This window comes from Camelina sativa, chromosome 17 (assembly GCF_030686135.1).
Source record: "Camelina sativa cultivar CO46 ecotype springtype chromosome 17, ASM3068613v1".
In the NCBI taxonomy this organism is placed as follows: Eukaryota; Viridiplantae; Streptophyta; class Magnoliopsida; order Brassicales; family Brassicaceae; genus Camelina; species Camelina sativa.
The window spans coordinates 8015830-8043373 of record NC_141896.1 but is presented as its reverse complement, the minus strand read 5'-3'; the positions used below and the strand labels follow the sequence as shown (position 1 = coordinate 8043373).

General features: G+C 37.2%; 7 protein-coding genes and 1 pseudogene across 23 annotated transcripts; 2 read left to right on the top strand and 6 right to left on the bottom strand.

Moving 5' to 3' along the window:
- Nucleotides 1–1104: 1104 nt before the first annotated feature.
- LOC147923404 (PLASMODESMATA CALLOSE-BINDING PROTEIN 3-like) lies at nt 1105–3183 on the top strand. The gene is made up of 4 exons (XM_087494219.1): nt 1105–1537; nt 1944–2183; nt 2507–2540; nt 2749–3183. Exons 1-4 carry the CDS (start codon nt 1486–1488, stop codon nt 2987–2989), a joined length of 567 nt encoding a protein of 188 aa, XP_087350345.1. The 5' UTR covers nt 1105–1485; the 3' UTR covers nt 2990–3183.
- A 22-nt stretch (nt 3184–3205) lies between these two features.
- Nucleotides 3206–5514, top strand: LOC147923403 (phosphoserine phosphatase, chloroplastic). 8 transcript variants are annotated; one of them, XR_015586133.1, is made up of 8 exons: nt 3206–3480; nt 3734–3967; nt 4124–4256; nt 4352–4459; nt 4663–4778; nt 4903–5052; nt 5134–5187; nt 5268–5514. XR_015586133.1 is itself a non-coding variant. In XM_087494216.1 (8 exons), exons 2-8 carry the CDS (start codon nt 3745–3747, stop codon nt 5391–5393), a joined length of 888 nt encoding a protein of 295 aa, XP_087350342.1. In that variant the 5' UTR covers nt 3206–3480; nt 3734–3744; the 3' UTR covers nt 5394–5514. The 8 variants fall into 8 exon arrangements, 5 of the variants coding, with proteins under 5 accessions (XP_087350342.1, XP_087350343.1, XP_087350340.1 ...); XM_087494216.1 differs by having other exon boundaries at nt 4685–4778; XM_087494217.1 differs by having other exon boundaries at nt 3218–3531; nt 3784–3967; nt 4685–4778.
- A 42-nt stretch (nt 5515–5556) lies between these two features.
- LOC104756205 (small ribosomal subunit protein mS86) lies at nt 5557–7457 on the bottom strand. Its single transcript, XM_010478750.3, has 5 exons — nt 7138–7457; nt 6594–6728; nt 6416–6484; nt 6226–6332; nt 5557–5810 (listed from the first exon to the last, which is right to left on the bottom strand). The coding sequence occupies exons 2-5, from the start codon at nt 6715–6717 to the stop codon at nt 5643–5645; spliced, it is 468 nt and encodes a 155-aa protein (XP_010477052.1). The 5' UTR covers nt 6718–6728; nt 7138–7457; the 3' UTR covers nt 5557–5642.
- Nucleotides 7458–7632: 175 nt separating this feature from the next.
- LOC104756202 (protein LONGIFOLIA 2-like) lies at nt 7633–12372 on the bottom strand. Of its 8 annotated transcripts, none has more exons than XM_087494207.1 (6): nt 11963–12305; nt 11461–11680; nt 11154–11363; nt 8883–10735; nt 8665–8788; nt 7633–8562 (listed from the first exon to the last, which is right to left on the bottom strand). In XM_087494207.1, exons 3-6 carry the CDS (start codon nt 11275–11277, stop codon nt 7742–7744), a joined length of 2922 nt encoding a protein of 973 aa, XP_087350333.1. In that variant the 5' UTR covers nt 11278–11363; nt 11461–11680; nt 11963–12305; the 3' UTR covers nt 7633–7741. The 8 variants fall into 8 exon arrangements, with proteins under 8 accessions (XP_087350333.1, XP_087350334.1, XP_010477046.2 ...); XM_087494208.1 differs by having other exon boundaries at nt 11154–11360; XM_010478744.3 differs by having other exon boundaries at nt 11154–11360; nt 11461–12372.
- Nucleotides 12373–12873: 501 nt separating this feature from the next.
- Nucleotides 12874–16700, bottom strand: LOC104756201 (uncharacterized). Of its 2 annotated transcripts, none has more exons than XM_010478739.3 (11): nt 16261–16700; nt 15707–15856; nt 15435–15602; nt 15092–15244; nt 14830–14982; nt 14449–14613; nt 14207–14347; nt 13925–14111; nt 13597–13843; nt 13353–13483; nt 12874–13228 (listed from the first exon to the last, which is right to left on the bottom strand). In XM_010478739.3, exons 1-10 carry the CDS (start codon nt 16439–16441, stop codon nt 13367–13369), a joined length of 1662 nt encoding a protein of 553 aa, XP_010477041.1. In that variant the 5' UTR covers nt 16442–16700; the 3' UTR covers nt 12874–13228; nt 13353–13366. The 2 variants fall into 2 exon arrangements, with proteins under 2 accessions (XP_010477041.1, XP_087350336.1); XM_087494210.1 differs by having other exon boundaries at nt 16206–16443.
- Nucleotides 16701–17001: 301 nt separating this feature from the next.
- Nucleotides 17002–19442, bottom strand: LOC104756200 (RHOMBOID-like protein 12, mitochondrial). The gene is made up of 8 exons (XM_010478738.3): nt 18829–19442; nt 18628–18748; nt 18365–18484; nt 18100–18213; nt 17896–17940; nt 17571–17675; nt 17439–17480; nt 17002–17351 (listed from the first exon to the last, which is right to left on the bottom strand). Exons 1-8 carry the CDS (start codon nt 19203–19205, stop codon nt 17256–17258), a joined length of 1020 nt encoding a protein of 339 aa, XP_010477040.1. The 5' UTR covers nt 19206–19442; the 3' UTR covers nt 17002–17255.
- A 454-nt stretch (nt 19443–19896) lies between these two features.
- On the bottom strand, nt 19897–21195 carry LOC104756199 (cytosolic sulfotransferase 17 pseudogene; annotated as a pseudogene). The gene has a single exon (XR_015586129.1). The product of XR_015586129.1 is annotated as a cytosolic sulfotransferase 17 pseudogene (transcript).
- A 1569-nt stretch (nt 21196–22764) lies between these two features.
- LOC104756198 (hexosyltransferase GAUT11-like) lies at nt 22765–26106 on the bottom strand. The gene is made up of 2 exons (XM_087494211.1): nt 25531–26106; nt 22765–24525 (listed from the first exon to the last, which is right to left on the bottom strand). Exons 1-2 carry the CDS (start codon nt 25681–25683, stop codon nt 23065–23067), a joined length of 1614 nt encoding a protein of 537 aa, XP_087350337.1. The 5' UTR covers nt 25684–26106; the 3' UTR covers nt 22765–23064.
- Between the last annotated feature and the right edge of the window lie 1438 nt (nt 26107–27544).

Below are 27544 nucleotides of genomic sequence, written 5' to 3'. Positions count from 1 at the left end.
AGACGGTAAAAATGAACTTATTATACCTCAGCTTCTGATAAACTTTTCATTCAAAGACTACAAGAGACAAGTGACGGACATGTTCGATCAACTAATATGATTCCACCAAATGCATTTCATCAGATACATTCCATTGAGTCTCTCCATGAGATTATATATGTGTTTAGAAGATTACGAACCTTAGGACTGTCGTCTCGTTTCACAGAGGAGACTGCTGCTTCACCGTACTTAAGGAGATTGTTACACCATTGATCCAATTCACGAACTCTATCCTTGATAACATACAGCATCTGCCCATTATCACATTCTTGAGTTAAAGCTACCACAACACATTTCTACTTCGAATGACACAAGTCAAGTATAGTGATAACATCAATAAGCTAAAACTTGGTTCTCGAGTCTACAAGAATCAATAAATCACACAACTCTCAAACGAATCAGATAAACAGAACAATAGGTAAAAAGACTAAAGGAATATTTCTAACCTTATTGGCTTCAGAGCTTTCTGGATTCACGAAATCACCTTCACGAATTGGATTGGAGCGAGAAGAAACGCGTTCTCGTTCTGTCTCTGCTCCTCTGCTTTCGCCGCTCCTTCTTCGCTCATAAACACCGGTTTATCCACCGGAGCACGCCGATTCACCACTCTCTTCCCTTTCCCTTTCTTATTCCCCGATGAATCCGCCGCACTCAGTTTCTTAGCCGGAGAACCGAATCCTACTCCGGAAGAGCTTGAAGAATTCTTCGGTTGAGCTGGATCCTCTGTTGTCTCCGTTTCGATTTGGGAATTTTGACATTTGATTGCGAAATTAGGGTTTCTGGTACTGAAGAGACGATGAAGAAGATGATGACCAAAGAGGAGACGACGGTGAGGAAAAAAAAATCTCTCGTCGGGGAATAAGAAAGGGAAAGGGAATAAGATCAACATTTCTTTCGTTTACAAGGTGACATGTCAGCATAAGAACACTTGAAGAACAAATCTTAATTAAGATCATTTGGCCTGATCTTAAAAACACTATTCATTATTTCTCATTTTAATAAAGCCCAAGATCACCTCATTGTTTTGCCCATAAACATGGCCTAAGGCTATTTAAAAAAAAAATTGATTGTATGATTATAGTTTACTCTTTTCTCTCAATAAATATAGTTTACTACATTCTTCAATTGTACTTTGTATGGAAAAAAATAACATAAATATACATATGCTCAACTTGTTTTAGGAGTAGAGAGAGAGACAGTAATAACTAAAACAAATAAGTTAATAACTGACTAATAAGACATCATTGTTCTGCAGGATCTAAGCAAAAAAAAGGCCTTTTTTCACTGTCTTCAATGCAGTGACTCTCTTTCTCTCTCTCTCTCACTCACACCTCTTGTTACCTTCAAAACCTTCTCAAATCTCCTCCATTATTTTTCCTTCTTTCTTTCTCTCTTCTCCCTGCAACTAGCTGCATCCAAAAGTGCTTGGGTTCTGTTGCAGCGACCATGGCTGTTGTTGTTCTTGCGGTGATTTTGTTGGCCATGGCTGGTCACTCAAGTAAGAATATCTTCTCTGCTCAAACCCTGCAAAGTTTTATTAAAATAATCATTCTCTGTCTCATGTAGATCCTCTTCTTTTCTTTTTGATGGGAAAAAAAAATAAAAGATTCTTCTTTTTTTGTCATCTTCTTTCATAAAAATACCTCCTTTCTCTCACTCTGTTTTAGAACAGAACACTCACAAATTTCTTAGCTTTCATAGTTTTTTTTTAATGAAATTGTCTACATTAAAAGGCCATTTTTTCGCTTTTACCCATACTTTCTTTTCATAAAAAGGTGTTTCCTTTTTGAATGTGGAGTTCAACAATCTTGAATTACACATTTAGGTTTCATTTCACACATAATAAGTGAACGAGAGTTGCAAAAAATGGTCATGAATGTCTTATGTGTGTTGTTATTGTATAGGTGGAACATGGTGTGTATGCAAAGAAGGGTTAAGCGAGGCAATGCTGCAGAAGACATTGGACTACGCATGTGGTGCAGGAGCTGATTGTGGACCCATTCACCAGAACGGACCTTGCTTCAACCCTAACACCGTCAAGTCTCATTGCTCTTACGCCGTCAACAGCTTCTTTCAGAAGAAAGGTCAGTCTCAGGGCACTTGTGACTTTGCTGGCACAGCCATCGTCTCAGCCTCTGATCCCAGTGAGTCTCTCCTACCAATTCCTCTGCATTTATTCGTTAGATTCATTTAGTGTACCATCTTTCACATTAGTAACTTAAGGAGGTAAAGTTAAAAGCAATATATGAAAGTGAGGAGGATGGTGGGTAGACTATTTAATTCTGAGTTAAATGGAAACCAACTTGAAAGCAAATCAGAGAAGGTAGAGACAAAGTGTCCATTATCATATTATATAGTATCACACCTCAAGATTCTCTACACAGATTTTGAAACTAGATTGTAGAACACATATTTATTTTATTAGTAACTGTTGTCTCTTGTACCATTGTGGTCTTGTGATATATAGGCTACACTACTTGCCCTTTCCCTGCAAGTGCCAGGTACACACCTTTCTTTCTTCATCCCTTGTGTATGTTTTGAAACAAGAATTGGCTTTGATGTGGACGATCTTTTGTTTTAGCTTGCAATGATCCAACCTTGAAATTAGATGATTGCTACAATCTTTTTTTTTTTGTCAATAGATGATTGCTACAATCTAAGATAGTGTTTTTTGTATGTATGTTGTTTTTGTGGCATTTAATAATATAGTGGAAGTGGGACAACGACTCCAGTGACGACAACACCTTCGACAAGAGTCCCTACAACAACGAATACAAGACCCTACTCAATGACACCATCAACAGGAGGAGGTTTGGGAATACCGTCTGGAACAGGTGGTATTAACCCGGATTACACAGATCCATCCTTTGGATTTAAACTCCAAAATCCAAGATTTGGATTCATCTTAGTCTTCTTCACACTCTTCCTACCTTTCTACTTGTTTAGCTAACTTAAGTGATATATGTGGGATGATGTGAGTGTGGGTCTCTTTAATTGATGGAATCTTTAAAAGAGAGACATTTGAGAGTGTAACTTGTTTTGTTCCATCTTTTGTCTGGTTTATCCAGCTGTTACCCACTTGCCTCCTATAAAAATTGTACATTTTCTTGATTTTAAACAAGGAGACAGAAATATTTAAGGTTAGCTTCACCGGAATTGTAATGGCGACATCTTAAATACTACTATTTAGCAAACCACTTTACTAGTTGCCGAGATTGTCTGAATTGACCCGCGACGGTTAAACCAACCTAAGCGAAAAGCAAAGGATAAAAATGCCATTTTGACGGTTTAATGTAAAAAAACTAAAAAGGGCAAAATTGTCATTTTGGTTAATATTTTCACCAACCAAATTAACAACACACTCTTCTCAGTGGCTTTATTTTAATTGATCGGATCCTCTGAGCAGCAGCCGAAGACGACCGCCGGCGATTTCTCCGATTTGTAACTATTCTCGTCTGTTATTGTACAGATCTCTGATCCAATTCTTGCCTCGTAAAATCTCTGCTTTCATTCGCGGTTTTGATGTTTCTGTTTCTACTTAGCAATTTGATAGATCACGTTGATTCCTTCTCTTCACAATATAGTTTTAAAATCAAAATTCATTGCATCGAAACATTTACATTGTAGCTCGTTTCGTATTTGAATTGTTGATAAATCTATATTGGATTCCTTTGTTTCTTGTGGTTTGTTGTAGCTCCAAGTTTAATGGAAGCATTAACTACTTCAAGGGTTGTGCCAGTTCAGGTTCCCTGTAGAAAGCTCTCATCACTTTTTGCTAATTTGTCCTGCCTTGAGTTAAGGAGATATCCTTGTAGAGGGCGTGTGTCAATCATGAACCATTCCAAATTGCTCCGTCCAGTGACTGCTTCTGTACAGCCACAGGAGCTGTCAGCTTTGGGGCACGAAGGCAACGTTGTTCCTTCTAATGGTAAACTACTTCTCGTTACTTTAGAATCTGTTGTGCCATTGTTGACCTGACCTGTGGTTAAGAATTAACTGTCTTTAGCTTTTGAACTGTTTATAGATTTTGTATGCTTTGAAGCTTAGTTTCTACTGTTGGTTGTTTGTTTTTATGAATTGCTAGAAATTCTTGATCTTTGGGAAAGTGTTGAAGCGGTATGCTTCGATGTGGATAGTACGGTTTGTGTGGATGAAGGTATTGATGAACTTGCAGAGTTTTGTGGTGCTGGAAAGGCTGTTGCTGAATGGACTGCCAGGTTTGTGGTCCATCTCAACGCTAATATATTCTAGAGCTCTGATGATTTTTGTCGTCGGCTGTTTTACCTAAACGTATTGAGTATTGCTTTCTTAGAGCAATGGGTGGATCTGTTCCATTTGAAGAAGCTCTAGCTGCAAGACTTTCTTTGTTCAAGCCTTCTCTTTCGAAAGTTGAGGAATATCTTGAAAAGAGACCCCCAAGGTATGTTGTTATTTTGATTCTTTGGTATGATGCGAGCTTCGTCTCCTTGATTCACTCTGCTTAAAAGTAGAGTTGCTTTTAAGTGTTTCACTGACTCAAGTTCTTGTCTTGAATAGACTTTGACCAAAAGAGAGGTTAACATCTAGCTTGTTTGATTCTCTGCTTAAGACATACAAATTGCTTTCTGAAATGTGTTACTATAGTGTGTTTCTTTGTTTTGTGGAGGCTATCCCCTGGCATTGAAGAGTTGGTTAAGAAGCTCAGAGCCAATAATATTGATGTCTATTTGATATCTGGAGGTTTTCGACAGATGATCAATGTACTCTCTCTATCTCTCCCACTTCTTTTCTTCATGTTCTTTACTATGGCCTGTTGCATCAGTTCTTGTGTAGAATACTGCAATCATGGTGATAAGATTTTGAATGAACTTCGTTTCACTGTAGCCTGTAGCATCGATTCTTGGCATCCCTCGGGAGAATATCTTTGCCAACAATCTTCTATTTGGAAACTCCGGCGAGTTTTTGGGATTTGATGAGAACGAACCTACATCAAGAAGTGGGGGAAAAGCCAAGGCAGTGGAACAAATACGAAAGGTTCATCAAACTTTTATTAATTTGCGCTCCATCTCTTGTTGAATACTACACTTTGTACCAATCAGACTTGGTTCTTTCCAGGTTCGTCTCTACAAGACTATGGCCATGATTGGAGATGGTGCTACCGATCTCGAAGTAAGCTTTTATTAACTGAGAGCTTACATATAAACAATGAACTCACAAATGTCTGAATAACTAAAGTAATTCACTTGCAGGCACGTAAACCTGGTGGCGCAGACTTGTTCATATGCTATGCCGGAGTTCAGCTTCGTGAAGCCGTTGCAGCAAAAGCAGACTGGCTTATCTTCAAGTTTGAAACTCTCATAAACTCATTGGACTAAAAGCCTCTCTATAGTGATTTTTCTCATTTAGCTAAACTCATTATTCATATCTCCAAATTTGTACCTTTTTTAAAAAACTGTGTGAAACTCCATTGAACCAACAAATGTTTTATTTTGCCAACTTTAGCCGCTTGATCTGTTTGTTCAAACATCATCACGAACATTTTTATATCAAAATAGTGGTCTTTGTGAAGAGAAAACCGAACCACAGACTAATCAACCTCGGTGATATCATTCCTGGATGCCCATTTAACGAAGAAAGCCTAAGCCACCCCCACGAAATCCCCCACGACCGTATCCCCCACGACCACCACCATAACCTCCCCTTCTAGCAAAACCGCCACCGCCACCGCCACCGCCACCACCACCACCTCCTGAACTAGCTGGATTCACTCCAATTATTCGCCCATCAAGTTCCTGTTTTAGCATGAAACTCTATAATTGGTGAATTGACAAAACCAAGCGAAGAAAGAAAGAACGCTCCAGTTGGTTTCTGAAGCAGCAATGCAGTACCAAAACATTTCTCTCTTTGTTAAGGAAAATGAGATAAACAAAGCAATAATACAAATGGTTTTACTTCGTATTTTGATTCTTTACTAAGAGAGATTCTTATCAAACGAGAGACATGACTAGCATTACAAGCTAGATGATAAATTTGATAAACTAGTGTTCTGGAAACTTTTTTTCATAGAGTCAGAAGATAGTGAGGGTATGGAATTTAGATTCATGACATGACATATAGATTTAGATTCATATAATCAAACAAAGTGAGTAAAAGAAATTTAGATTCATGACATGATATATAGCAAAGAAGCTGGAAAATTGGTATCACCTTATAATTCATACATTGAATTGCGTTATTAGCATCCTCAATGGAATCATATGTTACGAAACCAAAGCCCCTAGAAATACCACTTTCACGATCCAAAACTACCACAGCTGCAAATAACAAAGTAAATATTAGTCAGCAATGCGAAGAAAACCCAATGGAAAAATGATTCAGCAGCAAAAAGGATAGCTACCATCAACGATTTTTCCAAAACTGCTAAAAGCTTCTTTCAAGAGATCTGTATCAGTAGTTGGTGCGAGACCTGAAAAGAAGCAGCATATAACAGGATAAGACAATCAAACAGAGAAACTCAAAAAAAGGAAAACTCTTTCTCAAGATTCAAGAACAAAACAGAAGTTTTGGAGTCTCACCTCCAACAAAGATTTTGGATGGAGTCAATGAAAGATTGCCTTGTAACAAAGCGTTCGAAGCCTGCAACGCTCTAGGTTGCCTAAATATGTTTCCAGCTTTACTAAACAAACCCATGTAATGCATCTTGGTCAAATCTGTAAGCACATTTTCCAAGAAGACAATATCAAAATAACAAACTTTGAGAATGTAGATAGATTTGGTGATCACAAGGTGAAAAAACACTCATGAATAGATCTGTTTTCTGACAATTTTTGTTTCCCGGATAGAATCACACAGCAGTATTTATCAGAATCGAGTCTAAAGCTTACAACTTTAACTCACTCATCCCATTCCTGACGAACCCATTCACTCAGAAACAGAGAAATGAAAACACATGTACGATCCAAATCAAATCCCTAGAGTCTGGGAAGAGACGCAAAGACAAGGAATTGAGGGAAAACAAGGAACCAGAAATTGAAAGATCTAGCTAATGTAACTTTCAGAAAATAAGATCGAAACCGGAATTAACAGAGAAAACTCAAAGCTGAAAGCAAATGACTTTACTCTGTGGATGACGATGATAATCTCTGGAAGCGTCTTCAGTTCTCGCCGGTCGTGACAAAACCCCTCAACGTCTTTCAAGTCTCGCTCACTATGCCAAAAAAACCCTGGCTTTATGTACCGATTTTATCACGAGATAATCTAGTCCGTTGATTAATGTCTTAAATTGATATGGACCGTTGATTAATGTCTTAAATTGATCTGGACCGTTGATTCAGCTGATCGTCGATAAAGTTGTAAAAATAGCTTCTTTTGTTGAATTGAACCCCTGAGGATGCTTCTTCTCCTTTCTTTTTCTCTTTGGTTTGATGGCAATGTGAAATGTTCTCGGGGAAGTTTATTGTGACTTATGTATTGAGACTTTCCATTAGAGCATATCTTGTGTTCTGTTCCTGTAACCTACTGTCTATGCCTTTTGAAGCATAGTAATGTGTCAAACTTGTCTATGGTTTCAGTAAAACATAATCAAAATGGATCACCCGGCAAAGAAGACGCAGAAAGAAAAAGAGATTATTATAGAGAATGTTTTCATGACTATTTTGACTTGTATTTATATATATACGGCTTTAGAATACAGTTTCAAAAATACGAGCTTATGAATCAATATCTACTCATCGGTGGAAAACGTTTTCTGTCTTCTTGAGTTTGCTTGCAGCCGACGACCAATCTCACCGTGCACGATCTCACTCACCAGATCTTTGAAGAGAAGCCTCTCCAAGTCGAGCACTAAACCAGGGATTACATCATCAAAGTCTGTCCATTTCCCAGATCGGATTGCCATATCTTCATCCAAAATACATTTCAAGAAATCTTCTTCTTCTTCCTCCAACAACAAGAAGTTTTCTGATCTCTTCTTGGCTTGCTTTTGTAGTGTATCTATCTCTGAACATAGCTCTTTCAAGAGATGTTGCGCACTTAAGACCCTCTTCCCCGCTTTAGCTTGCTTCATCCATGGATCTGTAGTGCTCTCAACATAAGCGAGCTTCTTTACAAGTATTTCATTAACAGCATCAAACACAAGTTTGCGGTTTAACTTTTCGTTGCTGTTGTTGCTGCATCCTTTAGTTTGCTCAAGAACAAGGAACAGCTCTGGATTGATTGGGTGGCCTGAAGGGTGCAGTTGAAAAGTTGTTAATCCTGAGCCGAGGTCTCTGAGGAGAAGACCTGAGGCTAAAAGAATCTCAGAAATGTATCTGTGATCTGTATTAGGATCATTGTTCTCGCATAGAGATGCAATGTAATCTTGGCTGGTTTCATCATGGCTAGAGTTTAGTCTCCTTAGCTTTTGAACCAAATGCTCAACATTCTGAAGCTTCTTTCGGTTCATCTCTGGCGAAAAGCTGGCTGTTTTCTTTGAGAAGCTATAAGCTGGATTCCACTGGTCCTCCTCGCAATGTTCAACACCTGACTCAATAAGGCCATTAACACCTGTTACAAAATCAATATCCAAGTCAGAAACTGAATGAAAATGATTGAAAACATAAAACCATTTGCATTTTTCCAATAAAGATGTATATATAGAGGTCTTACTGCCTTCACAAGCTTGGACTTTCACAGGAGATGGTTCGATCTCTCTGTAGATTGCTGCGTTGAGAACAGAAACTGGACTTGGATGTTCTGATGATCCATCTTCACTAAAAGGAGGACTGGACTTCTGAGAAAACATAAAAGAAAATTCTAGAATTTAGCAGCTGAAACTTTTTTAAGTACCAAACAATTTAGCAGTAGCATGAGACACAGCAACTCACATTCTGTATTAAGTTTGAGACTACAGCTTTGGCTGCCTCCATTACAGATGGACTTTTTCCACCATTTTTGATACTCACGGTGGCTTCTGTTTCAGTCCTGGATTTATTGCTCATTTGACTAAGTTGGTCATCATTTTGCTGCAAGCTCGTCTGATCCCTGGGTCTGCTACGCCTACCACCAGGAGAACTAGTGGATTCTACAGGTTGTCGGTTTGTTTGTTTTCTTGATTTGCTTGAATCAGATGGAGAGGTTGGTGGTCGAGAACGCTTGTCATGCTCATGCTTCATCTGCTGCAATTTTGGACTTGTAGATCCTGAATTCTTTGAAGTGCTTTCACTAGAAACCTGAGAAGACTTCACTTTTCTGCTGCTAGATTTCTTATCAACAGAACTGATACATGATTCAGCTCTTTGGTTTCCAGGACTACGATCTTTTGCTGCCTTTCTACTTGTTGAATTTCTTCTACCGTTTACAGGTTCTTCTCTGCAGGTCTTATGAAGACCTGATAGACTGTGAATGGGAATCAGAGATGATGAAGGAATACCAGATTTCTCAACAAGTCTGGCAGGTTTCATAATCACAATTGGGCCTCTCTTTTTGGATGGCATCACCGGGGTTCGCAGGTCTCTTGAATCATGTTTAGAAGTTGCAGAATCTGCCATTTCATAATCTCTTTGAGCTTCCAAGTTTATGCATTGTGGTTGCTTTCGAGTATCAAAGAGACCTTTTGATTGCATGGCCTCTAATATCTCTTTAAGAGCACTGAGATCTTTTCCCGAATGCTTAAACTCGAGATCTTTCAATCTTCCCTCCATTGACTGTGACAGAGATTTCACAGGCCTGCAGGCTTGCTTTTGCGAAAACCGGTTTCTATCAGTTTGCTTCCATGGAGCTGGTTCAATGGGATATCTCAAACTTGACAAGGGTTTCATAACAAACTCAGAGTTTCTCCATCTTGGAGAAGAAGAAGAAGCAGGGTCCTTCCCAAAGCTTCGTGGTGAGCTAGAAGAAAACCGGAGAGAACGGTTCAGGCTATTTTCCCTCAGTGATCTTGAGAACGGATCACTGCTATCATCAAACAGGTTCATTTTGTCTCTGCCCAAAGGAGAACCAGGTAATGTTTCCAAGCCCATTAGCTTTGCAACAAGACTAGGAGGCCGTTTCGGGCTACCAGAAACTTTGTTCATGCTAGAGCTCCTGCTTAAACTTTCAAAAAGCTTATTACCTGATTTGAGATCAATGTGGTCTCTACTGTCCAAGGAAAGCTTAGGCAACTCTTTCAGCTTTTTCCCGGATTTCGACTTTCCGCGAGAATCAACATAGTAACGGGATGCGTCTTTCATGTCAGCCTCATTGTAATAATGATGAGATGTTTTTCTAAGTTTGGCTAGAGCTCTGCAGGATTCATTGAAATCGACAGGCGTAGATTGCTTCAAACCGTAGGGTCTCGGAGAATCCTCTCTTTTGTTGTGTCTACATACTTCAGAGAGCCCTCTAACTTCTCTATACATAGAATCTCTAACAACATCTCTAAGATCAAGTCCCATACGTGTACCACCACTTCCTTGGCTCATTGTTGGATCACTTGCAGGAGATTCTGGAAAAATGACTCGGTCATCCGCAGAAATTTCAGGCTGAACTTCTCTGTTGACCTCAGAAGATAACGGGGAAGATGATGAACACGACGATGAGAAAGATACCTTTGAAGCTTCGGTTGATACCCTTGTTAGTTTCTCGCTCGACCCATTTCCGCTAGTAATGTTTGAGTCTTGAAACTGAAATGCTGATCTTTGGTGACAAATTGGATCAACAGAGTCCCTTTCAAAGTTGATACTATTGACATGTACATTACCTGCAAAAACAACACATAACAACAACAACTACAAAGTTTCAGAATCATATCATAATCATCTCAAGTCAATGAACCCTAAACATAGCAGCTTCTGCAAATTTCAAGAGAAGTCAAAAGCTACCAAGAGAAAGCCACACAAAACCTAAATCAATGTAACAAAGAAGAACAGACATTTCACAAACCATAGCAAGTTTTTCTCTACAGCCGAGAAAGCACAAACCTTTTTAGTCCTCACAGAAGAATCAGAGAAGACCTTTTTTAAGTTCATGAAGAAACAGAGCTAAAGAAGATTGAAAAAGACATACTATAAGTTAAGAACGTTGTTAACATATGACCACGTACAAGTCAACCACTACGAGACACGATCTAAAGAGCATTAGGCATTGTTTATTACTTAAATGTCAAGAATTATGATTACCTAAAGTAAGACTTTTAGGCCGGCTTGTCAGAACATGGTGACGATCAAAGATTTGGAAAATCCCATTCATACATCCAATTTTCTTGTTCTCATCTGCCAACGTATGCAGAAGCTTCGCAGCCATGAGAATGGTGTGAAGAAATCTAGGATATATCACCACACCTGAAACCAGGAATATTCTCCGGCGAGTGTCCGACGCCTAACGTGCTACTGACAACAATAACAACAAGAAAAAAAGGGAGAAAAATTTGAACTCTTTTCTCTGTAGGTGACAGTGTCTACTCTTTTATTTATGCTTCCAACAAACCTAATTTGGGGAAAAACGTAAGCTTTTTCGTTATATCACCATCAATAGCAAACCACCACCATTGATTGAACCATAACGAGAATGACGCCACTTTCCATATTCATATAGTTCCAAAAAAAGTTTCATCTTTTTAATCAATTCAGATTCCAATAAAATTTGGCACTGACAATGGCTCAATGTGAACGCCATTGCTCTCCAGCTAAATTACAGCTTAACATCCCTATCAACCACAAAAAATTGAAAGTTCGCATTTTTACTTATGAATTGTGTAGTGAAAAAGTTGCATTACTGTCTCTACTCGTAGCAAAGGTCTAAAAAGTGTTAAGGCTAATAACAGAAACCTATGGATCTATTGAACCCTATTTTCAACACCTAGATTCTCAAATCCCACTCAACTCCAAAAAGAAGAAAAAAGCTCATTAGTTTATGGGTACAGAACAGAACAAAATGTATTTTTGTCATGATGAGAGAAGAGGAATGTACATTCAAGAATTTCACAAACCTAAGGTAGAGAAAGAAACCGCCAAGCCAATAAGAAGAATCATAAGAAGCCGAAGATAAAGAACAAAAGAATCTCTGCAAAAATGTTTTTCTCTGGTTCTGCTCAGAGAAGAAAACTAAAAGACAGCCACATAAGAACTATTTTGTTTGTTCTAATTCCTCTCTCTCACTCTTAAAGACTAAAATCCTTTTGATTATCTTTAGTAATATAGTTTCTTTCTGATGAATAATTAAAAAAAAAAAAAACAGTGAGAGAGATTGTTCATGAGAATTGGAGATACAGACGCTTTGTCATATCACGAATCCATGTGGGAAGTAGGATGTGATTACTTCTTTAGATGTCTACCTCTGCATGTGACTTCTGTCTTCTTGTTTAGATTTTCCACAAAATTATCCTATCTTTTCCAATATACATTTCAAGGACAGTCAAAACTAAATGAAATTCAAGTTTTCTTCTCTTCTCATTGTTTTTACTTGTTAGATGGTTGTTACATTAAAATTATAAAAATTCGTTTTAACAATATCAAAAGTTACATATTTATAAGGTTGACATAATCACATGCTAATCAACAACGAAATTAGTTGGATATGGAACTACATGCTTTAGTAGTTGGATTGCCAACTAGGACAAGTTTGACTTTTCTTCTACGTTATCTCTATATTTCATTTTCCTACTGATTTGATCTACCTAACTCTACAAAGAGTAAACAGGAGTCCATCAATCTCTAATCTATATCCCTACTGTAAATACTGAGCCAGAGACTATGCATTAAATGAGGAAACAAAATAATCACATTCTTCTTGAAAAGATGATTGGGAACTCTTCTTAATCCATCAAAACACCAAAAGACTCGGTATGCAAAACCCGTGAACTAGAGATAAATAATGGATAAAAGAAATGAACCATTTCGGTTTGAACTAAAAACCACAAAATGATCAAGGGTAAAACCTGAGTTTACAAGAATGACTCCAGATTCTAAAATAAACCATTTTATCTAAGCGAGTTCAATGTGCAAAAAAACTTTGAGGGAGGAAGCATAACATTGCTAGCAAGTTGAATTAAACAAGAGCCGAAAATTGCAGTGAAGAAGAAAAAGAAAACAAAAGAAACCTAGCTCAGAATTAGCTCCTCAGCATCCTTCAGTCACCACGATAATCTAACTTAGATTCTAAATTAAACCCACCCTATCTCCAGACTAATATACAGGACAATAAAATGATGCTGTTCATGCTGTTGTTCCTCTGTCTATAGCGGGGAATCTCTCATCTGCAAATCAAATGCTCAAAGAGAACAGAGTTAGACCCAACTGGTTTTAGATGCAACGGCTTCTTCTGTTCTTGTGTAGTCTATTGGCTCGATCACAAGGACTAAAAAAAAAACATTAACCCACCTTTGTTTTTATAGCTATGACTCTCCAGGTCCGGTCTTGGTTACTCTATCATCTATCGTTATCGCATTTCTAGATTCTAAAGATGCTTCATCTGCCTGCAGAACTGATGATGGAGCTGTATCTACAGTTCCCTGCACAAAGATTTTCATTAACTTACCATCAATAAATTGCATAATTGGAATTTGTAGGAGAAAGAAATTAGCAAAGTCAGGTTCTTGAAAAAATATGATTAAAGAAAAGGCACCATATCAAGTTGAGTTGCAACGTGGTTCTTGGCATCAGATGAAACAATAGCCATTTCTGTTGCATGTGGTGCCACTGCCAACGTGTTTACTGTAACATCCGGAGGGTTGCTGATGGTATTAATACCAGCCTCCAAGCCGTTTGATGGAGAATCTTTGGTTTCCATAGCATCAGCTTGATCCTTGATCAAAGTTCTTGATATCTTTGATCTGTTATCCTGATCGCCGTTCGACATAGCTGGCCTCTTTCTGTACCACAAAAAAATTGATCACAAAACAATGTATGCAACTGAAAACCCCGAAAAGAAGATGATTAATATAACCACTAACCTACTAAAGCTTTGATCGGACGCCAGAAGGGAGCTGTGCTTGTTTGAAAACAAAACACCACGAAGCACTTTTCCATCTATCATAGTTTCTATAGTGTAACCAACTTGGTAATTCTCAGTTATCCGGGCTTGAAACATCATCTTTCCTTGATTAAATTGGCCCGAGTTCACACCAAAATTCCCTCTTCCTACAATAAAAGCATGCATATACACAAACTAGTGATTTACTGCTACATAAAAATGCTACCTTTGTATGTTTCAATCTAATTTTGCCTAAACACACCTTGATGATCCATATTGATTCTGACAAGTGATTGATCGTATAAGGAACTTGCATGACTTTGTTCTTGGCATTTCATCTTCAATTGCTTCTTTAGAGACAACCTCCCTACATTCTGATCAAATCTAGCATCATAGCCAAGACCTATTAACCGGAATTTAAAATGATTAGAATGAGAAAAGCTCTGTCCGAATGTCCCTAATAATCAAATATGGCAATTAGTAAGTTAAAAGGTTTTCAGTAACCTGTGTGTAAGTAGAACATGTCATCCAGTGCCTCGAGGTTCTTATTGCAGCCACCAACAATGACAAGAAAACCAGCTTTGTGAGGATCTAGACAAGCCCCTGCAGAAGAGAACCTAGCAGATGGACCTTCTCCCATGGTGAGGACCTTGGACCATACACACGTATCTACATGTACAAACAACAAAGAAAAAAAGAAAAAAAAATGTGAATAGGTTTTCTCTCATGAAAATTGATACAATGGCTCATCTTAAAACCTTAAAACTGAGATTTGTTTGGACAAGAAAATAGGGCAGGTCCTTACTTTTAAAGAGAAAAAGGACCAAAGCCAATCTACCTCAGAAGTATTATAAATTGCTATTAAATGATGCTTCAGTTACATACCGACATCAAGCACATAGAGATCATCGTAAAGATTCTGAGCATCCGTAAACCCTCCAAACACAAAGAAGTTTCTCCCAAGTGAAACAGATACATGACCAGCTCGAGGTGTCAACAACTGCCCTGAAGTATTCAGCTCCTTCCATATGAGTGTATCTGAAAGTCAAAATGAAAATATCATTTAAGAGGAACTTACATTAACGTTTCAGATAGAAGACATACACTCCTAAGGTTAAAGAACATGGATTTAAGAATGCTTTTGTACCTGTATCAAGGATATGAACATCAGACAGATAGTAGTCATGTCCATCTTCACCACCTATAACAACAATTTTGTTCTTCCACGATGAACAAGAGTGGCTATCCCGCGCAGATGGAGGATTCCCCATTGTAACAGCACGTTTCCACACAAAAGTCTCTACATTAACGTCAAGCCGGTTAACTTACTTGCATCCTCAAAAAATTAGGACAAATGGTATTTAAAAACCTCAACATTAAGACAAGAAAGGAAATCGTATGCACTTGTTTATGTTTCAGAATCTATATAAGATTTCTTATCAATGCATAAGAAATGGTAATCTGGAAAAGATTCACATGTCAAACAGTACCTGTATTAAGTATGTAAAGGTCATTATAATAAACTTCGTCATTAATATGAGAAGATTTCCCACAGCCACCAAAGACAAACAGCCTTTTACCAACCAACGTAGCGCTATGACCTTCTCTTGCCTCAGGTCCCTCTCCCCTAACACTCGGGCATCTCCAAGTATGTGAAGCTGCAAACACAAAAAAAGGAAACAGACCAACAAATCAACTGATGATGACTTCTTCCAAACAGAGACAAGTCAAAAACTTGAAATACACAAAGAAAAAAGCTTACAAGTATCTAGAATGTGCAAATCGTTGAGAGGTTTTGAACCATCAGTACCACCAAACACAAATAAGTTGTCTCCGACTGTTGTACAGCTGTGACTGTCCCTAGGAGAAGGAGGTGTGCCATTGATCATTGGCTGAGTCCATATCTGCTTTGCTGCAACAAACATCACCATAACAGTAAGAGCAAGTCATCCATAACGGAATAATTTAAAACCAGACCAATACAATCAAACCGAAACCGTTCAAGTATGATGATTATAATGAATCAAAAGACAAAAGCTTTAAATTCATATAGAGAAATGGGGGCATATCTGACACCACAATCTAACGGTGTAAACAACACATATCAGAGTGTAAGTTCTTATCTAAAGCAAACATGCAGGATGATGGATGAACAAACGAAGAGAAGAACCCTAGACGATTGATTGTCTAGAAAGAATAGTGACAGAGAAAGGAAACGAAACGATTGGGGAAAATGAGCAAATCCGAAATGTGGAATCAACCTAAAAATAACAGAGAGAGAGGGCTGGGGGAGATGTAGAGAAGAGAAGAACTAACCAGCGTCGAAAACGTGAACTTGATTGGTTTGGCAATTATCTCTGCCATAGCCACCGAAAACGTAGAGAAAGCAACCTCCTTTAATGGCGTTACAAGTGTGCCCCCACCTCTTACCGGGCCCGGAATAAGACTGACCCAGACCCACTTGTTGCTGTTGTTGTCGGACCCTTTCCCACCTCATATTCTCCGGTGAGAAAGTGCGGGAAAAAAAACAAATGAATATACGGAGGAGGAAGATGAAGAAGAAGAAGAAGAAGAAGAATAATCCCAATTCCAAATTTTATTTCTTGTGGGTGGAGAAGATTACAATTTACACAGATTGATAAAGGTTGCTCCTTTTTTCTTTTTATTTTTGGCTTAGGTTATCGGAAAAAAAAAAAAAAAACCTGGGCGAAGAGGAAAACAAAAAGGAGGAAATTTTTTTTTTTTTTGTTTTGATTAGTGACAAAGCGCGAGCTTCTTTACTTTATGACGTGGCACTTTTATGACGTGTCGCTTTTTTAGTGGTTGTTTATATAAGTCTCTTAAAATAGTGATATGGTCCCCGAGGTTTCAGGGAAATACGTTACAAAGGATATGTTTTTGGAATCACGTTTTGTAAAATAAACCTATAAAAAAATCTATAGTAGATTTTTCAGTTTCATAAATTAGGTTCGTCGTTTTTATTTTGAGATAAATCAATTTTTTTTATTCAATGTTTCTTAAAATATACGTAGCTTATATAGACTTTATAGTTTTGAATTTCATAGTAAAAACAGAAATATCATATGCCATACTAATCTAATTTAAAAGACTGTTTCAAGGTGGATCAGTCTAAAGGGTTAGGTTCAACGGCACAAAAGAGAGTAAGAGACCAAATTGCTTGGATAAAACAGATATGGTAAGCACAGACCAAATCTTGTGAGAGCCACAATATGGTCTCAAAGACTCAAAGTTGCTTGAATCATTTAAAGAAAGATTTCTCTAAGAGATGACCAAAACCAAGCAAGGTCAGGTCAAAAGCGGATGCGGCCTTTCCTAATCCCAGCCCAGGCGATGGCTGCAACTGCAGCTCCTCCTAGATGAGCCGAACCTGATATGTTACTATTTCCCTGCAAATGTCCATAATGTTTGCTGTTGTTTGTAAAATCAGATGGTTCAAACAAACTTTGAATTTTTGCAATTTCTTGTTAGATTACCTCTGTTATCCTTAAAATGTCTTTTCCTATGAGGAAGATACCCTGAAAGATAAAGAAGAGTGAGTTTTAGTTAAGTTAGGAAGAAAGCTTTTAAACTGCTGACATGATTGTGCCAGAGAGCTTAAAACTTACAAGCAACATGGCTGGAACTGGAATGATAAATTCTAAGTAAAGAGTGGCTGTTGGGTGCAAGAAGATATCAAGCAGCATGATGGCATTCACGGCTCCACTAGCGCCCTTTTTACACAACAGAAAAAAGTGAGGTTCTTCAAATCGCTCTCACTTGCATCCAACAAAATACATAACAATGGCTTTTTATGTCAAATTCATGTAGAAATTGGATCAGTGAAAGGGCTTCAAGAGTTAACTTTGTAAGCATTAGCTCAATAATCAAGATATTCAATGTCTGATAACCAAATAAAAGATTGAATGACACTGCCCTCTTATTCAAACATACCAGTCCCGGGGTTCTCGATGGATCCCTCATGAAAGCTCCGTGGCCCTGTCCACCGCATATGATTAGTCACCCAATATAAAAAGGGAAAGCCTTCCCACACACAACATCAGAGTTTTCAAATGCAAAACTAACTTATCTGAGGACCTAGCATAATTTGAGATAAAGGAAACTAACTACAGTTTTTTTATGCTGGTAGCTCTATACCTTGGGCGATGTTGCAGCCAGATAAGCATGGTGAATCAGGTAGAAAACAGAACCACCAAGCGCTCCAGCAAAGTACAGCTTCAAAAGGAACTGAGGACCAAAGTTTCTAGCGATCTAGCGAGAGAAGGATTCCAAAAAATGAAGATGATAAGCGACTAAAGAAAACAATTCACTACCCCTATCAAAACTTTTCAAAAACTAGCAGTAACAGGCTCAAGATTACTTCACTCAACGAATACAAATCATGAGAGAAAAAGAAGTGTACACTGGTTCCAAAAAAGTAGAGTCCAATCATGTTTGAGACGATATGTCCAATATCAATATGACTGAACGCTGAAGTGATCAAAGTGTGCAGACGCCCACTGGTGAAATTGTCCAACGATATCTGCCCAAATAATCAATCAACAAAGTCATTGTCAACTATGTAATCACCAGCATTACAAGTAAAGAAATCTAGAGCCTAATTCTCCATAAACAAACATGTATTTCAACAAAATGTGTATAAAGGTGTAAGCTTTGAGGTCTAACCATGAAATTATTCATCATGAATTGTTGATTGAAAACACGCCACATCAAAAACACACCAGTGTTAGCTAAAACTAATCCAAGAACAACGTCACGATCTGATAATCCTTGAAGCCAATGCTTCCTGTCAAATGTGAAAAACCCCAATCGAATCTCAATAAGGTTGTTAAGGAGACTTAGGAATGATGAGGGACAGTAACATACCAGCCACCGCCACGTCTTTGGAACCCAGAGAACCTCTCGAATTCGAAACCCTTTTTGGGAAACCGAGAACCAATGAACCCAACTCTAGAGGATTCCAAGAGATTCCCCAATTTCGCAGCTTTGTTCCCTAGAGCGCTCGAGAAAAACCCACGAATTTTCTCCGATCGCCATAGCAGAGAAGGGTCAAAGCGGCTCACGGGAGGAGAGGACGGGCTCGAAGGGAGATAGTGTGTTCGAAAATGGCGGCTCTGGCTCGGTTTGTAGAGAGAAGTGAAAGTTTGACGATTCGGGTGAGAATGAGTTGTTGGGTTCGTGAGCCATTTGGTGAGACGCGAAGATGAGTCGACGACCACTCTACGGCTCAGAATCGCGTTCATTTTCAAAACCAAAAACTTATGGAATAGAGAAATTTGCACAATCGACGAGAATCAAAAAAAAGGTGAGACCTTTCTCGCTCTTAATAAGAACTCACTAAATGCTGGGTATTGTTCAATAAGTCTCTCAGTTTGAATTTTTCTTTAATGCATAACCAAAGTGCAGAGCAATTTAGCAGCTTTGACGTTTTTGTGTAAGAACTTTCTTAATGTTTTTGAAAGATGATGTGGTAAATTTCCAGTTTTTTTGACATGACTCGTCAATAGGTCTTCATTGTACTACTATTTTGCTGTTAAAGCAAAATCATGTATAACAAAACTCGAAATTAGTAATTTTGGTAAGAGAAGAAACTGATTCACCGCAAGGATTGAGCAAACAAATGTAGCAACTATGAACAAATATGTCACACAACATTTGTGATATAGTTATTTAACATCCCATTCCCATGAGGCCATGACATTTGAGTTTTGTAAAATAGATAGTGGAGAGATTCACTATATATTTTGTAATTATCAACTCAAAAGTATTTATACAGTTATAACTAAGTGATATGTTTCTCATACACACTGAACATCAAAGACTCTCACTTTACTTAACCACATAAGTGATTTGCCCTTGGTGCAAAACAGAGGTTGCTCTGTTTTTTCTTATTGCATATTTTAGTTTCTAGGTGTCTTTTGCCAACATAATTAGTTTTATGATCAATAATAGATAAATATACTCAACAACAACAATAACAATAACACAACACTTCGCCACAGATTCGTCCAATGGAGAGTATCCTAGTAAACAAAAACAACCTATGCTATAAACCAGCATAAGGATCAGAAGAATCAGACAGTCATAGTTTGAAAACAAGGCAAAACAAAAGATCATATTCATCATCATATCGATGTAAGAAAGTCAGTTCCTTTGAACTTGTCCTCCATCAAACCATCAATACGTGCCACCATCTCCGGAGTCAGATAATTCTCCCAATCCCCAACTTTCCCTTTCCTGAAATAAGCACTGTTGGCATAAACAGCAGGACGATCTTCTCTATCTTTCTCACCTTTGTTAGCTTCAAGATTCTTCAAAGTCTCAAAGCTACAAAGCTTCACTACTTTCTCAACAACATTTTCTTCCTCTTCCTCCTTGGTGAACCCATAACCCATAAACTCAGCTAATCTCTTCACGTACGGCAATGGATCAGCTCTCATAGTCTCGTACTTGAGAAACAATGTCTGATTTGGGTTTGCTTTGTAAGCCTTCCAATACCCTAAAACATGATCAAGATAAGGACCGTACGGTGATAAACCTTGACAATACTTATCAAAAGCTTCCTCAAGGCTAACGAGTGATCCTTGCTGTGTTTTCTCCTTGTGAGCAAAAGTCCACATAGACACAAACGTGTCCTTTGGGTCTCTCCAGATGTAAACAATCTTGCAACCAGAATTCACAACTGATTCAGGCAAGAGATCGTAAGGGATGTGAGTGGAGAAAAGCTTGTTGCCTTGGTCTTTAAGAACATCAACACTTGGGAACAACGGGAGATCGATTTCGATGTAAGGAACAAACTCGTGTGGGTTGCGTTTGAGAAGAGGGTTTGTTGAGTCGTCGAACTTGGAACGGTTTGCGATCGCAAAGGTTAAGGCTTTGAGCCAAGTCGTGCCGGTTTTTGGGTAGCTACAGACGAAGAAATCACTGGGTCGAGCTTTAAAGAACTTCTGAGCGTGGAGTAAACCTTCGAGGAGAGGTTGTAGCCACCAGTGACCACCGTACTCGACGAACGGATCTTTTGGTCTCCAGCCATCTTTGTGAGGAAGCGTGGCGATGATTTCTTGGTAATGTTTCTGGTTCTTCTCGAATTCTGATGGCGACGAAGATGGCGTAGCGATGACGTCGTTTAGAGATTTGGATTCCATAATAGAGACGTTTCTAGTTTTGTTTTTTTTGGCTATGTAATGAAGAGATTGATTTACTCGTTTGTTATTGATACCAAAATACGTTTGTTGTATAATATATAGTTTTGTTGTGAGAGATAGATAAGTAAGTTGGTGGTGACTGGCGAGGCTATTTTTGTTACCCACAAACGTGTTATATGTGATTTTCAGTTGCTGGTTTGGTGACTATGGTGTTTCTTTTTCTTTTTCTTTTAATAAACAAACAAGAAAATATTCTTTACAATAAAAATAAGTGTTTAACTAGTTGGTCGTAAGTCGTAACTCATAACTATGAATGGTCGTTCGTTCATAAACTGAGAATTGATGAGATAAAAAGTTTTCAACACACTGCTTTATGTTGATACTTGATAGTCTTGCCTTGCCTTGCTCATCAGTTAGTGTGTCGAAAACTTTTAAGCTCATCATTTCTCATGTTTGTTTAAAACCAAGGATCACAAGACGATATTCAACTTCGATCAGAGTTCATGTATTATGAAACGAACAAACCTTTCAATTTTAGTTGATTGGACACAAAAAGGTGATGTCACTTATTTAAGCTTTCAAAAGATGTGGTACTTTTTATGAAGTAAAAGAATCATTCATATAGAAACAAAAATTATGTTTTTATTTGCTTTGGTGTTTATTTGTTTGTTTAAAAGAAGAATTTCTGTATACTTCTTTTGCTTGTAACCCCCAAAAAAATGATTCTACATGAATTGGTAGGAGATGAAAGTTTTAGGGGGAGGTATTGGTTTAGGATTTAGAAAGAATTTTAATGACTTTATGTTCTTGCTGATTGTTAGAATCATAGAAAATTGAAAGTTAAAAATGAAGGATTCTAAGAAATTGTTTAGGAAGTTTTTTAAAATCTTGATGATTTGTTTTTTCTAATCTTGTAAAATCTTTCTATTTGATGAAAGAGTTTTCATGACTTTTATTATGAAGGAAATGATATAAAATCCTAAACCAATAACATAAAATTTGAATTCCTTAACAATCCAAGATTCTTTTGTTTTACTTGAATAACATAAAACTTTTAATGACTTTATAAAACTCTTAATCCAATAACACTAGATTTATCAAGATTTTAGATAACCTTTTACAAATCCACAACCAATAACACCAAATTTTTAAAGAGTTTCTAAAAGTCTTGATTGAATAACAAATGTTAAACTAATACCTCCCCCTTAGATTATTTACCGTCACACCATTTTAATTTTGAATCCTTAAAGTTGATAAAACTCATAATAAAATTCTATGCTTCTTGTGATGGGCCAGTATGACAACATCTAAAGCCCACGATAGAGTACAAAGGAGAGATGGGCCATCGGATAGTGCAAGTATTCAAGTCAGCGACATTTTTTTTCGTTTTTTTTGTTTGTCATCTGAAATATATTCAAAACTTGACTATTTCATAGGTTAAATAGTTATATACTATGATTCCATGAATGTAATATTAGATATATTTTATAGTACAATTAGCTTGTTTTACAGAAACATTGGTGGCTATTGTCATTGGTACAAAATATTCGTTACTATAATATAAACATTTTATACTTAAATTATTTATTTTATAAGAAAAACAATCCTTACCCAAATAGGGCAAAGTAGTAGTGTAGTATATAGATAACAAGAGTTCTTAAGCTTGGAAAAAAGATGTGTAAAATAGAAACTCGCAAAAAATAATTATCCCTGTGATCTATTCAACTGTAAATACATTATGGACCCTCTAATGTGTGATGATTATAAGTTTCTCTTCGGACCATAAGAAGAAAACAACAAGCCTTCAGAAGACATTCTGAATGTGACAAACTCTCTGAGATCTACAATATTCGAAAAAATGAAAAAAGAAAAAAAGAAAAAAGAATCTTCAAAGTGTATATAAGCAATCAAGAATCTTCTGATATAGATTAGTTTCAACTCTCAAAGTCCTTTTGCTTCAAGCAGTGACACAATCTTGTAAATAAGGATGGCTCGAGTTCAAAAACTTTAACCAGAAAGGTTTATATCTACCAATGGCCAGCTTTAGCCAAGGCTTCATGTTACCATTATAGTGAATCACAGCTGCAGTTTCAATCAGACGGTTATCGATGTTCACATCGTAGCCTAAACCCAAGACATGCCATCTTCTGTCCAGTGGCTCTGTTAGACCATAGAAAGACAGTAGACCTGGAGGGAGTGTCCCGAGTTTCCATAGCGTTCGTTCTCTATTCTGCTCTTGCCAGTAATGATACCTAGCAGTCACGTTCGCTTTCCTCCAAGCGATCAGATCAAAAACGTTCATGCCAAAAGCCCAGCCACATGCTTGCGGGTCGAACTTTGAGCTGATGAGAGGGCTCGAGAAATTTAGATACTTGTAATAACGGTGAAAGGCTTCAAGACATGTTTCCACAGCTCCATTGACGTTTCCATGGAGATCCAAGGAGAAGAGTGGAGTCAAATCTTTCTGAACAACAACATCATCATCTAGGAAAACGATCTTCTCTAGCTGTGGATAGATCTCGGGAATGTAAAATCTGAGATGGTTCAGTAATGACAAGTACTTTGGGTTTCTCACTTTTGGCTCGGAAATCGTATCTTGACTTGTCTGTTCCCCGAAATAGTAGGCTCTTGCATCTGAGTCCAGCAGCTGCTTAACAACAGGAGAATATGAAGCATTCAACCAAGAAAACTCCTCTATGCTCCTTATCTCTATAGCTGAGCCCTTGAAGTCATTACTTAAAAACCAGGCCTGCATAGCTTTGTAGCTCACTCGATTTGTCACTATGTGGAAGACAAGCTGTTTCGGATGATCAGCATTTGAGACAGTTGAATTAACAACAACCGAGGTGGCAATCACATTATCCGAGAAGATGCAGAAATGGTAGAGGTTGTTGTCAACAAGTCTAGGTGAATTTCTGTTCTCATCTGCCAGTTCATGGCGAGATGGCTCTACTAACCAATCAGATGTGAGCTTGATCATCACACAATGGAGGCTCTTTGGAACTGCCTCGGCAACTAATTGCCCAAATATCGTGGTTTGAACGGTGGCTGCATTTGCACGCTCTTCAAGGGCTTGGATGTGAGATTTCATGGTCATCATTGTGGTGGCTATGTCGTAATGTGCATCTTGTGCTTTGAAGATAAGAGCTGATAGACCACTAATAATCGGTTTTGCCTCATCTAATGAAATAGGTTGTCCTCTCATTGCTGCTTTTGAGAGCAAGAACTGACAACTTCTGATCTTAGAACTCAATTCCCAAGCTAAATGAAGATTATTGTGCTCTTTGGCTATAAAAACATAAGCTTTGGCAAGCGTCATTTGCTCTGCTAACTGCCTAGAGAATGAGGAAGCACTTGTGACCTCTTCTGTGATGTTTAAACGGGGAGGAGATACCTTTTCGATGCTCGTGTCTCTCTCCTATCAAAGACAAGAAAATAAGAGTAAGTTTTCCAAAAGGCAACCATCGAAAGAACCAATCTTACACAGTGGATATGACACACACAAAATTGTCCAGAAAAGGAAAGATTTTGTTCTCAAAGTCCTGGCTAGGCTAAGAAATCCCAACAAGTTCTCATGAAATTTGGATAGTCTCTCTGCTGGTAGCATTTCCCAATCACATAATATTTTCATTGTGCTCATATTCATTCCCATCAGATGTTTCCATGTTTAAAGAACTTGAAGAAAATCCATTATGAAGATTCATCCAGTGTCAATATATGCTTAGTAAATGAAGTTAACATGAACATCACCAATTTCTGATATAACTACAGCCTGTCCTTGTAACAGACGAGCCTAACTTAAACACAAATCCTTCCCAACTGCAACTCTAAATTACACAACATAAAAGCACCTCCAACAACATTGTTATCTTTCAAATTTACCAGCAATCAACTCTTAACTATTTCTTGTGTTTAAATCAAACATAAAAAACAATATAAAGGTATAGATATGATCAAGAAATGTCAGTAATGCAAGAGATTAGGCTATGCATCTGACAGAAGAATTGCTGTGTGTTTATGAGCTTTTGCACTCACTCTTTGAAAGCAACAAACAAATAAGAAACTAGAACAGCCAGCCACAATATCTTCAAGTAACACCAATAACCAAAAGCAAAACTCAAATCTAAAAGTCTACTCAATTGGGAGCTTAATAACACCAATAACGAAAACAACAGAGGTTCACACATGTAAAAGTCTACTCAATGGGGAGCTTAAAAATATCAAATTTAATTGAAAAATAAAATAAAAACTTAAACTTGATCAAATTAGGTTACAATTCCAGTAGATTAAACAATCCTTGTCAGCACAAAAAGATCCAGGATTTTAACATAAGGGATGATGAGTAAAGCAAAACTCGAATCTCAGCAAATCAAATCCATTAGCTTCCGAGATCAAATTAAGAAAGAGGGAGAGAGAGACATACAAGTAATATGTGAGATGGATCTTGTTGATGGTGATGATGCTGAACAATGAAGAGAACTAATCCAGCGAGAGAGAAAGAAGCAAGGAGAAACCATATCCAACTCGACAATCTCCTTCTACCTCGCCGCCGGTGATCCACCGGCCAACGCCTCATATCTTTCGCTACTTACTCCACCCGACCCAATCCTCCTCCACCGTTTCTGAATCGACCTTTTTTAAAATAAATAAATAAAAAACACTAAACCCAGATTCGAGCAGAATCTGGCGCCGACAAAGAGATCCAGAGGAGGAAGAAGAGACTAATATAATATCTCTGTAAGAGAGAGTCTGAAGAAGAAGAAGATGAAGAAGTGAGATTTGAGAAATTGAGAAATTGAGAATGTGGGCTTTTTGCTTGCTTTCGTTTCTATAGGATTTTTGAGTACATCGATCGAATCCTTTCACTTCCAGATCTTAATTCCATTTGGCTATAATTTTTCTTTTTAAAACTAATATGGTAACGCGTTCTCTTTTTTTAACTTTTTTGGTCCAAAATGTTCTTCGTTACTGTACTATATGACATAGCTATTGATAGTTTAACTCAGAGTAAATCCCCAAGCAGTCCGAGACTAATCTCTGGGAGAGGTGCAGCCAATAAATAGACCTTTTCTCCGGATATTCAAATAGACCGTTAGATAGGCCCATATCCATATAAAGGTGCCCAGAAAAATATGTGTTAGTTTCGCGTAACAGGATAATCGAACCTGAAACGTTGTAGCGTCCCAGACGCTATTGACAGTTTGACACCCCTATAGGCCTATATCACTCACTCCACTCGTCAACCAAGCGTTGTTCAGTAGATTTGTGTAATCTCATGTACTGTAAGATCATGACATTATTCCTACCGATCAAATTATGCGATTTACGTTTTGATGGGAATTGATCTTTGACTTATACCTATAGTACAACTCCTCATCAAATAGAAATCACTTAACCACCATCACTTGGTTTTAATTTGGTTCACTTTCTTCAAACTTCTTTTGCTTAATGAGAAAATAGTTACCAAACTAAAACCTATGTATACTTTCATTTGGTTTTGATTTGAACACTCTTATTTTTCAGGTTTTCAAGTTTATTTTGGGTTTAAAACTGAATAAACTTTAACTATTTTCATTGATTTTAGAACTATTATTATCTAAATAAATAATTAATTCTTTACCTACTTTATTATAAATTAACCAAAAGTAACTACACAAGTTAAAGTATGAGCGACGATCTCATTAAATTTACTGTATATGTAATTGTATATACTACTTCTACTACGATGGAGTAATACTATCCCCTATATATTAATAGAGAAACATTTTGTTGAAAATGTTAATGTATCGTCGCCAAAGCGATTTGGAGATTTAATTGCAATTAATCATCTCAAGATAAACATATTTACAAAAATAAGTCTTTTGATTTATTAAATGTGCCATTAAAATATACTCCCTCCGTTTCACAAAGAGTGTCATGCTGACACTTTTCACACAAATTAAGAAAACATTGAAATATACATATATGCCCTTATTTAATAAGGTTTTAATAGATTATTTTAGTTATAAATTAAGGGTAAAACTAGGAAATCTAAAGTAAAAGATGCATTGGAAATATAAAATAATGCATTGGAATTGTAAAGTGACATTATTTGTGAAACAAAGAAAAATCTTCAGAATGACACTCTTTGTGAAACAGAGGGAGTATAAGAAAATCTTTATTTCATTATTATTTATATAATTGTGTCATTAGAATATATAAAGTAATGTTTCTTTCTATTAGTTTTTTAAAATTAAAGACTTCATCAACTATTAAAAAAGAAAATATAGTTAATATTTTAATTATCATTTTCATAACATATTTAATTATTTAAAGTAAATTACATTTCATAAACTATTAAAAAAATTATTCATCTATTTAATTTTTTGAAATAAAAAACTTATTCTCCGATTTTAAAAAAAATTGATGACTATTCAAGTACCCCCTCTGTTTCACTA